This window comes from Mandrillus leucophaeus, unplaced genomic scaffold (assembly GCF_000951045.1).
Source record: "Mandrillus leucophaeus isolate KB7577 unplaced genomic scaffold, Mleu.le_1.0 Scaffold674, whole genome shotgun sequence".
NCBI classification, from domain to species: Eukaryota; Metazoa; Chordata; class Mammalia; order Primates; family Cercopithecidae; genus Mandrillus; species Mandrillus leucophaeus.
Window position 1 is genome coordinate 45,221 of NW_012107297.1, and position 14,053 is coordinate 59,273.

The following is a 14,053-nucleotide window of genomic DNA, read 5'->3' on the forward strand; positions in this document are numbered from 1 at the left end:
CTTACAATCATGGCAGAAGTCGATGGGGTGTCAGCATGTCACATGGCAAGAGCGATAGCAGGAGACAAAAGGGAGATCCCAGGCTTTTTTTTTTTTTTTAATACAGAGTCTCACTTTGCTGCCCAGGCTGGAGTGCAGTGGCGCGATCTGGGCTCACTGCAACTTCCGCCTCCCCGGTTCCAGCGATTCTCTTGCCTCAGCCTCCCGAGTAGCTGGGACTACAGGCACCTGCCATCATGCCCGGCTAATTTTTTGTATTTTTAGTAGAGACGGGGTTTCACCGTGTTAGCCAGGATGGTCTCGAGGGAGATCCCAGACTCTTAAACAACCAGATCCTGGGTAAACTGAGAACTCACTTATTATCAAAGGGATGGTACTAAGCCATTCATGAGGGGTCTGCTCCCATGATCCAATCACATCCCACCAGTCTCCACCTCCAACATGCCGAATCACATTTCAACATGAGATTTGGAGGAGACAAACATCCCAACTATATCATTCCCTGAAAATACTAGGGACAGAGGGATGCATCTCTTTTTCAGATACAGATTTCCTCCCCCTCCAAACACAAAGGAAAGATGATTAAATAGACTCAAGCAAGTATCACTGGAGTCCAGCCTGAAACCAGCTGCAAGTCATAAGTCAGATCTAACCAAGTTACTCTTTTGCTTCAAGTCTGGAAAGTGTACCTACCAGTTGCCTACTGGATTCATCCAAATCTCTTTGGCACCTTAAGTCCTTCCAACTGGCCTATAACTCAGTTTCCCCTTTTGCCCTTCCTCATACCCATTCAGGCCCCAAGCACAGCACGCTCCCTGCTGTTTTCCAAGCTCACACCCAAGGCCTTGGCTCTGGGCCTGTGCCCATGCTGTTCTCTCTACCCACAGTGTGAAATCTTACATATCTTTAATCTGCATTACTTCCATGAATCTTTCCTGACCCTTGAGTGACAATTAACAGCTTTGTCTGCATTCCATAGAATGGCTGTACATCTCTCCATCACAGAATTTAGCACACTGAATTAATAGCTAACATACCTGTGCGCCCCACTAGAGAACATGGCAGAGGTCAAGGTTTATTCATCTCTTTATTAACCTTGTTTAGCCCAGTCTCTTACACACATGTGGAGAGAGAGAGTGTGTGTGAGCGTGTGAGAGCAAGTGTGCTCGATAAATGCTGGCTCTTTAAGAACAAGGTTTTCGTGGTTAACCCAGCTTCAATATGAAATTCAAAACAATGAAGACAGGACTCAAACATAGCAGGGAAATAATATACACTTTTAACTCTCAAAATAAATACTAATCAATTTTATTGTATAAATACAGATGCTGAGTTTTCTTCCAGTTACCAACAGATCAGTTTCACATGCCATTTATTATTCGTGGTGGTTTAAAAAATTATTTAAATAACTGGTTAGGTCAGGATAAATGGGCACCATTAGAACTGCTAAAAAATATATAGCTGGGTACAATCTTCCAAAACTAATATTCTGAGGGGAAAAAATCTCTGGAATTTCTGAAGTGGTTAAGGGGAAGTGAAGAGAAAAAACACAATCAAATATTCATTTGATAACATTTGCCGGCTGTTTAAAAGCGTCTCGGCTGTATGAAAACTGAAAGGGTTCTTAGCAGTTCAGAAATAGATAGTAATCAGTTTCCAATTCAACTTATATCTTCCAAGCAAACTTAATTTTCTTAGTGATTTACAAAACTTATTTAAAAGGTTAGGAGATAGTAACTAATCCCGTGTTTTGTCCCCAGCCACTTTAAACAGGGGCCAAACTAACTCTACAACTTTGGAAAACGTCGAACAGTTATTCCAGGAGACGGGTAATCCCATAGGTTCTACCCAGGTCATGGCAGAAACTGCAGACATCAAACAAGTTCAAATGAAAACCCCAAATTCGAACTAAATGAACCCAAACCTAAGTGGTGTTTTGAGGCGTCACCACAGGGCTGTGCGGGTCGAGGCAAATGTGTAAGTACCTAGCAATCAGCTCTGAGCAGCCCGATGACATTCTAGAGCAGGGCTCCCCGTGGTGCAGTGAAAAGCCATGAAGCCCAGAATCAACCAGGGAGTCTGCACATTGGTGGGGGGCACTGACGGGTGGACCTGGGTCCAGGCTCTCCTGGTTGTGTGGACCTGAGATGGACACTGTAATCACGAGGAGTCCTGTTCCTCGGTGGTGCCAGAGCCAGGCTGGATGCCTTGCAACCCAATGTACCTACTTTTGAGTTTGGTATGCCATTTAAGTCCATCCCACATCTGGGGCAATCGTAAGTCCCACAGGGTTGACCTTCCATTCTGCAATCCTAACACTGCCCCTCAGAACCCGTTTTTTTTTTTGTAAATGTTACTTCCCTGGAGGGCCCCGCAGCATGTGCATATCCACGATGCTGTCTGTCTGCACCCTCACTGACTCTAAAATGAGCGACAGACAGTACACTGCAGAGAAGCTCCCGCTCTGTGTGAAGGAGCCCCACCTCCTCATGTGGAGGAAGATGGGCTTCTGCAGATCCAGTTAAAGCTTTCGACTGCCTGAGAGTTGGATTTATCTGCGATGTAGTCATCCTATGAGTTCTCTACATGGAAAACAACAATATAGCTATACATTAAACTTGAGCCCAGGAATGCTTGGACACAATATAAAGTGACTGTGAGGCCTGCGAGTGAAGCTGTCATGCAGGACAAATGCGGCGACTGGAGTGTATACCTGTCAAGTGTTTGTGTTGCTATATACAATACGTAAACTGAATGAAGTCAACAGCCTCCGCTTAGATAGACATGGCTTTTGTTCAGGCTAGTCCTGTCATGACGTGACATATGGAGACATAGGTTCAAAAGGAATTTCCAAGCTGGGAAAAAAAATCAGGTCGGGTGAAGTAAACTCAATTTTTATTCTTCTATATAATACATGGATATATGGATAAATTTTCCTTTAAAGAGTTTGCAACCCTGAGGCAATGTCCTTGGGTACATAACGTATAAAGCAATAGCAAATGAAATCTAAATGCAGGAATGACAACTGGACTTCAAAACATAATTTAATATTCATCAAATTGCACACATACCAATAGTATTCTATATCTCGTCTAGCCTCTTAATCCAACTATCTCAACTGCCTTGCAGTTTGCCTACCAGACACCCTGACTCTCTACATACATTGTCATGTAAATGCCAACCTTCTGACTGAAATTAATAAATTAACATGGGATTTACATCAAGGGATTTTTGTCTGATGAGTGCATTGCCAGAAAGCATGCCTAGTTCCTGACCACAGCATCTGCCCACATAAAAACTTCGGCCCCCACAGGGGATGAGATGGCATCTGACTGCAGTAACCTCGAGGTCCTCGAGGGTCCCCTGGGATCCACTGGAAGTTTTTCATCTAATCTGAGGGCCACATTAAGGGTATGGCAGAGGTGGGGGAAAGGCCATAGCTGGTTAGAAGAGATGGAACGTCATGGCTACTTGGTTACAGAACCAGTGAATCTGATGTCCTGTTTTCAGGACGCATGGCCCATTCATGGAGAAGATGGGGCGACAGTAGAGTCTAAAGGTGGACTGTGGTACCTAGGGGCAGGGAGAGGGACAGATGGGCCTGGGTGTAAGGAGACCACTATGCTGCCTCTTCATCTACCTCACGGATGGCCACAGACCTTTCAGTACATGGTGAAAATCTATTTCTGAATATTCCATTTTCCCAAAGTTTTACAAACCATGGTGAGGGCAAATGCTTATGCGAAACTAAGGGTGAGTTCATTATATTATTTATATATTATCATCTTCCCTCTGAGGATAACATAGAAGGGTAAATAAAAAGCAGACAAATAGCTAAAAGGTGACTCAAGCTGTAAGCTCTTTCAACTAGAGGGTGATTTTTGCTTTAAAATAATCATCAGGCCCGAAAAGCAAATCTTGAAAGCAAAATCTAACTTTGGCCCACTGATAACAATGATCCTGAGTCCCTTCATTCCCAAAGTCTGTTTTTCCGAGGAATATCCTCCATTAATATTCATTTTGTGTCATCATTATTACAAAGGGTTAAGTGCAGCTTTCACTTCATTTTAGGCAGAGCTTCTGCCCCGGTCCTACTGTTGACCTGCTCACTTCACTTCTCGGAACTCCTGCGTGGCCGGCGGAAGCTGGAGACGTTTTCATTCAGTGCGTAGATCCTTCGGGAGAACTCTTCAAATTCTCCCAGAACCTGTTCGTCACACTCTACCGCCACAGCACTGTCCACTGGGATGCAGTTAAATGCTTCTAGCTGATCGCCTGAGGTGAAACCTGTGGCTTCCAGCCCGATGATTTCTTCTGCTTGCTCCACAGTACAGCAGAGCTCAGCTTCTGAGACTGGGTGGAACTCGCCTGGAAGCTGGACACTGGCGGGCCCGGCCTGCTCGCCGGGTAGGAGAGTGCCATTGACTGTGGCCTGGTGCTCGGAGGGGGCTTCTCCTTGTTCTTGGCTAGGGCGCACATTCACATGGCCTCCGTTTAAGCTGTCAACTAGATCCTCTCCTTTTTTCTTGTTTTCTTTGGAGAAGTCCAAGGAGGTGTCCAAGGAGGAGGAGAGAGAGGTTATCTTTCTCTCGGCCTCTCCCACGGAGGTGACAGTGGTCACAGGCTGGGCTAATGCTGAGTTGTAACTGGGAGGAGGGGTTTTGTACTGAAGTCTCTCATTCTCAGAGCTGGCCCGTTTTCGATGTCCTTTGTCTGGTGAAGGGATCCCCCCAGAGAAGCCTACATCTGCAACCCCAAATATGGAGCTTTGTCTCTTAGGAACAGGGATTGCACTGGAGGTGTGATGTCTGTCACTAGAAGAGAACAAAAACAAGAAGTTACTTTCTACTTCAGAACTTGGTGTAAGCCTTCTGGATCCAGTGACAGGAAACAGCATACTTAGGTCTGAGCTAATAAAAATAGGTAAGAATCAATCTTAGACTATAGTTATTGCAGTGTGTGAATGCAAAAAACAACATGAGGTATGTGGGTCCAACTTTGGGAGCTTCCTTCCAGCAGGATACAGACACAATGCAATGTATTTAGAGAAGACGGCCCAAGGCGGGGCAGGCAACAGAAACCTTGTCCTATAGGGAAGAGGTGAAGTAACTGGACAGGCTGGATCTGGCAAGAAAAACATGTGAAGGATGTAACCAACTTCGTATTTCTGAAGGGCTATCCATAATTTCATTCTTGTTTTTAGTGCAATTCAATTCTTATTTTAGCTTTGAAAAGCAGGCATCCTCATCTGGCAGCGAAGTTACATGACTTGCCCACGCTCAGTGAGGCAGCGACAAGGAGAGACTAAGATCTGTGACTCATGATTTCATGACCAACGATCTTGCCAACACTCAAATGCTAACAAATGCTAACCACCTTGCATTAGAGAACTGGCAGAGAGACAGAGAGGGTCAAGGTGACATTTTAAAAATAAAAAAAAAAATTTTTGAGGGGTTCCTTTTTTTTTTTTTTTTTTGTAATGAAAAACTACCTTGGGAAATACATTCTTTGATGGGGCTAGCCACACATATGTTTTACAATACTTGGTCTGCAGTGCCATCTTTTGAGTCTGAGTTTCTTCTCAGGAGGGTATCTTTGGGCCAGCAATAATAATCATTGTTCAGTTATACAAACTTTATAATTTCTGAAGTAATTTCCTATACATCATTTCACTTAGTCTTTACCAAAACTCTATAGAGAAAGCAGGGTAAAGTTAAGTCTGAAATAATAAATAATAATCAGTTAATGGAAATAGAGTATCTACATCCTGGAAATGATGGCTATGTTATACACTATGCTAGCTCTAGACATTCTTGTATGTGGATGAAATTAGCTTCAATACAACCATATGAATAGATTGGGTCCAGAGGCAGAGGGAGGTGCACACAGATCATTTGACTTGTGTGCTTCAGATGAGGAAACACGCACAGACGGTTAAGTGGCTTGCAGAAGGGCAACCACTAGGCAGGGGTAGAGGCAGAACTTGAAACTACACATACCCAACAAATAGTTCCCATATGTGCTTGGCCTTGGGGCAGGGAGACAGATGCAAGACCAGTAGGCCCTGCCTCCAAGGAGCTACCAATCCTGAAGGAGAAAGACATTCCTCATTATTCAAATAATACATTTTCAAATTACAATAGCAAGAAGTGCCCCAGAAAAGAAGAGATCTGGGATTTCTTCTACTTGTTTCTATAGCCACAAGCCCTGGCCCCAGCTCCCTGATCTCTCTCCTCTCAGACTGTTTCTGATGCAGGATTATACCTGCAGTCTCAGACACCCAAGCAAGGGTTATTCTTGGGAAGGGGCAACCACACAGCTTCTAATCCTTGGGTCCATCAGGCTCCTCTGCCTGGCTGTGAGTACTGATGCCAGGAGAGATTTCATAATTAGGAGTGGTAACTGGGGTGCATATAGAACTAGGCAAGTAGAACAGTAAATTACAGTTTTTAGTTCTCAAGAAAAAACAAAACAGAGCAAAATCTGCTGGCTTTGATCTAGGTTTATAGTTAATATGTTGTCAAAACTCCCAATAATTGGGTAAGCTACACATTTCTGCAAACCTTGTTTTTACTCTACCACTTGCTGACCATGTCCCTCTCTAAATGATCTTGCAGGCTGACTAGGTACTCAAACCAAAAGAGAACATCAGCAGCACCTCAGTCTACAGTCTATTCTGTGCAGACAAGCCTAGCTTTCATTTGCCAGCCCAGCCCACGAGGGGTGGAAGCACCAGGTGAAGCAGCCTGCAACACTGAAGGTGATTTGTTGGTGTGTGGCTAGAGCCAGGTGCTTAACCCCTCATGCTGCGACCCTGTGCTGCCGTCCTCCCACCCCTGCCCCCACCCCAGGCATCCTGCTCTGCTGCTCTGTGGGGCTCCCAGTGGGCTGATAAAAGGCAGGGCATGAGAAACAGGCCTGGGGCACACCCAGCAGTGCTTGCCACACAAGAGGAACAGGGTGTTTGTAGCCCTCATTGATTCTGAGACGCTCTAAAAGTTCTCCACTTCGTACAACAGAAAAGTAATGAGGTGTGACAACCCCCACTGCCCCACCTCGCCAACTACAATGCGAAGGGAACGACCATTTTCCCGACCGTCAATAATGTTCTGAGCCCCGTGGAAGATGTGCTGCCCACACAGCCCTCGAGTGTCCTGCGAGGAAGATAGCAGGTGGTGGGTCATGCGGTTTGTTCAAGGCTGAAGAATCACATCTGAACTAGATTCCGTCTGACTCCAGAGCCCATCCTATCTATCGTGTCCCACATGGGAACACAACATTCAAATTCAAGTAACATTTGCTAAGTGCCAAAGACATAGTACACATCAAGCTAAGTGTCTTCTCATTTGCCCACAAACTCTAAGATGGTATGTTATTCCTGTTTTCATGGATGGACTCCAAGGCTTTGAGAGGTGGGAACTTTGGTATTTTCTGACGTCCTGATTTTGTGACATTCTTCTCCAGTTCCCTTGGATCTGTATGAAAATTCAGGTAATGGTAGTATCAGATTCAAATTGGAAAATCCAAGTACCAGTAAAAGGTTCTCTCTCTCTTCGTTTTTTTCATTTTTAAATTTTTTTATTTTTCTAAATTAAAAAAAAAAAGTTTTTTAGAGACAAAGTCTCACTCTGTTGCTCAGGCTAGAGTGCACTGGTGCGATCACAGCTCACTGCGGCCTCAACTCCTGGCCTCAAGGGATCCTCCCACCTCAGTCTCCCAAGTAGCTGAGACTACAGGTGTGTGCTACCATGCCCGGTTAATGTTTTTTAGTTTTAACTTTTTTTAGAGACAGGGTCTCATCATCTTGCACACACTGGTCTCCAACTCCTGGGTTCAAGTGATCCTCTTGCCTTGGCCTCCCAAAATATTGGGATTACAGGTGTGAGCCACAGGTCCCAGCCAAAATGTTCTCTCTTAAGAATGGTAAGGAAATTAGTTATTTTTGGAAAGATAATGAAGAAGTCTACATATCTAAGGTTTACCTTTTTATCACCACATTTTCCCCTCCATTTTTAGTTACATGAGATTAAACCTTTCAAAAATTTTTATTACAGCTTTTCTTACGATCTTAAAAAAGTTGAACAAGAAAAGGCATTTTCTCGACCATCAACAATGTTCTGAGCCCCGTGGGCCACAGATATGAACATGTATTACTGAGCGATGACACAGTAAGGGGACTACAGATGTTCAGTGGTGTCTCTTCCATAGGACGCAGGTCTGGAGGTAAGTCTGGCATGGGTTCTTCGATTCCCCTCTGGTGCTGAGAGTGGTTGAGTCAGTGCCCCTGCCCGCAGTGGCCGCGCTACCCTTTTCTTAGTTTGCTGTGTTCTTGTAAAGCAGATATCCTGAAAATTGTGTGCGAAGTATGAGTAAACAGGATTTCAGTGGCGGGCCAGGAGCTGTCCTGGGCATAACATGCTTTATTTATTTTATGAGTTTGGTAACATAGTTTTGGCTGTTCAGAATTGATTTTTTTATTACTTCCAGGATTCCCAGCTACATCCAAATTTTTAAGATAGCCAAGCTCCAAACAGTTGAAGTATCAAATGATTACATTAAACACGCATGTATTTTTAGTTATTACAGTAGTTTTACTCACAGGAAAACTAAAAATATGTTAACTATATAAAAAAAATAAAAGCTTACAAGTCTATTACCCATCAAACAACTGCTATTAATTTTGGGTATTTTCCTTTCAGACTTTGATTATAAATATGTGTGTTGAATTTTAAAAGAAATCCTATGGGTTAGGTGTGGCAGGCAGCTCACACCTGTGATCCCAGCACTGTAGGAGGACTGCTTGAACCCAGGAGTTTGACACCAGCCTGGGCCACATAGGGAGACCCTGTCTCTACAAAAAATTAAAAAATTAGCTGGGTATGGTGGTGAGCGCCTGTAGTCCCACCAGCTGTGTGCTGAGGTGGGAGGATTGCATGAGCCTGGGTTGCAGTGAGCTGTGATCACGCCACTGCACTTTAGCTTGGGCGACAGAGCAAGACCTTGTCACAAAAAAAAAAAAAAAAAAAAAAGGAAACAAGAAAGAAACACTAAAGCCGTGTTTCTGGTATATACAGAATTCTACGTCCTACTGTTGGATGCTATTAAAACCTCCTGGTAAGCAGAATTCTAAACGGCTGCTTCACTGAATGGACTATCATAATTTACTTAATTATTCCCTTACTTTTGTAGATTTAGGATGTTTCTGAACCTTTACTATTAAAAAACAAACTGCTGTGAGCATCTCTGTATAAAAACATACTGCAGAGATTTTTCATAAAATAATTTTGATTTTATATTTAACAGAAGGTTTTGAGAAAGACCCTTCATTCATATTTTAGTATAAGATAAAGAAATAAGAGTATTTTTATCTCTACTCTCGCCTAAAGAGAGAAAGGCAGGAATTAAAAAGGCAAATAATAGTTCAAAACAGAATATTCAGGAGGTTTCAAGATTCTTTGATTACAGTCTGGCTTCATGACTATTTCACCTAGATGAAGAGGTTGAAACTCACAGATTTACTAATTATATGACCAATTTTTAAAGGCTGTTGACAATTTACTCATCAAATGCAATTAGTACATTATTTATGTTGTGATGAAAAACTTACAGGGAGCCTCTACCCTTAGACAACCAAAAGCAAAAATGTGTGCTTTTTGGGAGGTGTGGACATATTAGGAAACTCGGTAGCTTTTCTTTATTGTCTGCTCCCACCAAGAGGCCCCGTGTGTTTGGAGGCACTAGAATTGTGGGTGCAGAGCCTGAGGTTCAAGCAACTGGACTGAGTCTACTAGTTCACTGCACACATTCCCCTCACCAGCCATTTCCCGTGAGTGGCTGTCTCTTCCAGTTGGGCTTAGCTCCAAACTGGAAACATGACATCTGGGGTTTAATGTTGCAATTAAAAGGAATTTATTAAAAAACAACAACCCAAAGATATCATAATTGCAAATTTACTAGGCTATGGTTTAGTGAAACACAGTATAGCTTATTGAATAACTGAACCACACCAGGGACTGTTAAATTACTTAATAAACCTTTTGCCGTAAGTAAAAAAGGATTTCCTGAGGTCACAAACAATGGCACAATGAGGGAGAAGCCAAGTGGCCTGGAGTTTAGATGTCAAGGAGGACAGTCTAGTTTCAGTTTGGCTTCTTTGGATCAAGTTTTCTCTGAGCTCTCTAAATTAAGATGATTAATTTGTTTCTCATTCTGTGAGTCCTTATTTATTGCTATCAACTACCTTTTCTCATCTCTTCAGCTCTAGAGACAGTAGTGACAAGAAGGACTGTTCAAAGACCTGGATTCTACTCCTAGCTCTGCCACTATGATCCCATCTATATGGAGTTATAACTTAAGGTCATATTCGTTTATTAGTTATACCAGTGGTCCTCAATCTTTTTGGCACCAGCTACCTGTTGCATGGAAGACAATTCTCCTGTGGACTTGGGGGCGGGGATATGAAACTGCCACCTCAGATCATCAGGCGTTAGTTAGATTCTCATAAGGAGCACACAACCTAGATCCCTCACACATACAGTTCACAACAGGATTTGTGCTCCTATGAGAATCTAATACCATGGCTCTTCTGATGGGAGGCAGAGCTCAGGGGATAATGCCTGCTCACCCCCATTGCCTCCTGCTGTGCGGCCTGGTTCTTAACAGGCCACAGACAGGTGAAAGTCTGTGGTCCGGGGGTTGGACACCCCCGAGTTATATGACTGTGGGCATATTTAATGACTATTTATAAAATAGATCATTGGATTAAATAAGGATTAAATAAAATAATGTGCTTAAAATCGTTGGCAGGATGCCTGGCATAGACACTGGTGTCAGTAGTAGTTGTATCTGTGGTTGCTGTCATTATAATTCATTTCAGTGGGCCTCAAATTCCAAGTATTATTCTCCTTTTACTGTTTCTCTTATACAGCATACTGTTTCAAGCAGGAACAAACAGAACTCCTCCCACCTACCTTCCCACACCTCCACTTCCGTACATCAGGGAGCTAGCTGCAAGAAGCAAATGAAGAAGTACGGTGCTGGGCGTGGTGGCTTATGTCTGTAGTCCCAGCACTTTGGGAGGCTGAGGTGGGAGGATCACTTGAGTCCAGGAGGTTGAGGTTGCAGTGAGCTATGATCACGTTACTGCATTCCACCTTGGACGAAGGTAAGACCCCTACCTCAAAAAAAAAAAAAAAGGCTGGGTGTGGTGGCTCACGCCTGTAATCCCAGCACTTTGGGAGGCCAAGGTCGGTGGATCACCTGAGGTCAGGAGTTCAAGATCAGCCTGGCCAACAAGGCCAAAGCCCCATCGCTACTAAAAATACAAAAATTAGCCCGGCTTCATGGTGGGCACCTGTAATCCCAGTTGCATGGGAGGCTGAGGCAGGAGAATCTCCTGAACCCAGGAGGTGGAGGTTGCAGTGAGCCGAGATTACAGCCACTGCACTCCAACCTGGGCAACAGAGTGAGACTCTGTCTCAGAAAAAAAAAGAAAAAAGAAAAAAGAAAAAAAAGTATAAAAGAGATTTGGAGAAAAAGAGAAAAAGATCCAAATCAATCAACAGATTTAATTTGTTCAATGCGAAACACAATTTTAGGTTTTTTTTCTTTTTTTCTTGGGGACATGAGGTGGGGAAAGCTTTGAATAAAGTCGAAATGCTCAAAATTCCTCTGTTTACATGATCTACCTACCGCCTAGGGACTATAAGAACTTCCCAGAATCCTTTGAGGTACATTCCAATTGTCCCCAAACCCCTGATGCAGCCTTTTTCTGCATGAATTTAGCTTCAGGGAGAGAGAATTTTTGTAAGAGGGAGAAATTCTCTATTTCTCTGACTAAAATGAGGAAGACCATATGCAGCACTTTTATAACCATTATATAAATACCTTGCCATGAAGCCAACCCAGGAACTGGTAGAGCCCAGTTGCCCAGTTTCCTCTACTCCACCATCCTTGCCCCATCATTTCCCTCTCCTCTTCCTCTTGGTTTTACTGTCTGAAGCTATAGCCTCCTTTTACAGAAAAGAGATTGGGAAAGAGAGAACAAGTTAAGAAAGCACCAGTCCAAAATGTGATTCCCATTTCCACATCTCCCATAGGTGACATGCCAGAGCTCCACATGCAGTGCCATCGTTAGGAAACACGAGACACTGAGGGTGCACCTCACAGCTCCCAGCCTAGGTTTCCTCTTTTGTAAAATGGTTATATCTACCCAATAGTTATTGCAGTAAGGATTTAATGAGATATACAAGTAAAATTCTTAGTACCAGGAATAAGTACCCAATAAATTATTAATAATAATAAAACAACGGCAACTAAAATTTATAAAGTGCTACTGATTAAACACTCTGTTAACAGCTTTATACATGGTCTCATTTAATCCTTATGACATCTCTATGAAGTATTACAAACATCATCCTCATTTTACAGATGCAGAAACTGAAGCACAGAGGTTAGGTAACTCGACCAAGGTCATGAAGCCACTGGGTAGAAATATGTGATTTAACCAAGCCGGTCTGCCTAACTGTTAATTTCCTTCTCTTTCCCAGTCCCTAGGATCTTAAGTTTTTTATTGTCACCAAAACATCCACATTTGATCTCTACTTCTATTTGAGGACGGGGTGAGAATGAGAATAATTTTTAGGTTAAGTGGATTGGTTTATTTTCCTTCTCTTCTCTTCCTGCCTACATTAAGTTTGTGTTGCTCTTTTGACTTTCTAAGACTTATACTGTTAGGCATTCTAAGCATCAGCTATGAGCAGAAATAAATTCTGCCACAAACTGATGTAAATGTGGAAACTTACGGGAAAATGAAATAAAGAAAGCATGTAAAGATTTACCATATCAAGAGAGTTCTTGAAGCTGGGGTGAGGTTTTAACCATTTGAAACATTTTTTTTTTCCTAATAATCTTTCAGATTCACTTGTACTTGTTTTATCTGTCTACAACCAGGTCCCACACTGTAAAGTATGAGGACAGAGTACAATTCACAATCTCAAATATGTGTCTTTCCCTCCCTACAAAATGTTTCCTCTGAGGGACATTACTAGATCACAGCTGGTCAAAATACTAAATCTTGATTGTCTGGCTCCTGGCCAAAATCTACAGCTACAACTCAGTGGAATAAGAATACTTAAAAAGAAAAAAAAAAAACAACTTTTAAACAACTTTTGATCTTCTTCTTTCTCCCCTCTTGTAGCAATCTATGACCTCATGGCAGGGAGACCTTTACATGGAGGTGTTTAAGTTGGTTGATGGCCACTAGAAATGTTTGAAGCTCTAGGTACTACTCTGCGCCAATATCATGTCAACTGTGTTAAAAAGCAATAATGGTTTCTCACCTTCTTAAAGATTACTGCTTAAATAATGCAGAGCAACGACAGGCTTGCACAGAGTGCCAAAAGCAGGTTGCCAAGGCAAAGCTGAGGTAGAATTACGTCTTTTGGCAGCTAAGAAATTATGACATAAAGTTAGTTTTTTTTCAAAAAACAACCTCCATAAATTAAGCTACTATCCTTTTTTCAAAATTCAGCAAAGGTTGGGATTTATCCTTCTTCTTTCCCTCTCTCAGATTAAGTAGGAGCTCAGAACCTCCTTTAGGGAAAGCCAAATTTAACAGCTAGATCTTATCTCCCAGGAGGTAGCTGGGGGTTAATAGTTTTAAGCATGCAGTCTCCAGGCCACAGGCAAGCAATCCAAAGGCCTCTCACCATTACTAGATAAGTGTAAGTACTTAATCTTTGCCCTGGATGTTAACAAAAACACGAAACAAAATAAAAATAGAAACAATATTGGGCCAAAAGCACAGGCTGAAATCTGTGCCAATGGTCACTTTTCCCCTGGGCTTCGCTTGGAAGGTTTCCTGCCAAAGTCTGACTAAATAAAAACAGAGTATAAAACAGTATAACTGAACAAGGCAGTCTTTGGATTTTATTTAAACTGAGTAGTGATGGAAAGATGAATTGGTGAAAGAGTTCCACAGGCAAAGGATAAAATAAGCAAGCTGAAGAAATCCAGTTCCCCAGGCTTTGTGATGTGATGTCTTGGCCATCAG

General features: G+C 42.6%; 1 protein-coding gene across 1 annotated transcript in view; it reads right to left on the bottom strand.

The window, feature by feature from the left end:
• Positions 1–2,878: 2,878 nt before the first annotated feature.
• UVRAG (UV radiation resistance associated) overlaps positions 2,879–14,053 on the bottom strand; it is a 339,596-nt gene continuing 328,421 nt past the window's right edge. Inside the window, exon 15 of the mRNA XM_012002017.1 lies at positions 2,879–4,814. Within this exon, the coding sequence (XP_011857407.1) occupies positions 4,112–4,814 (703 nt within the window). The 3' untranslated portion in view covers positions 2,879–4,111. The remainder of the gene's footprint in view (positions 4,815–14,053) is intronic.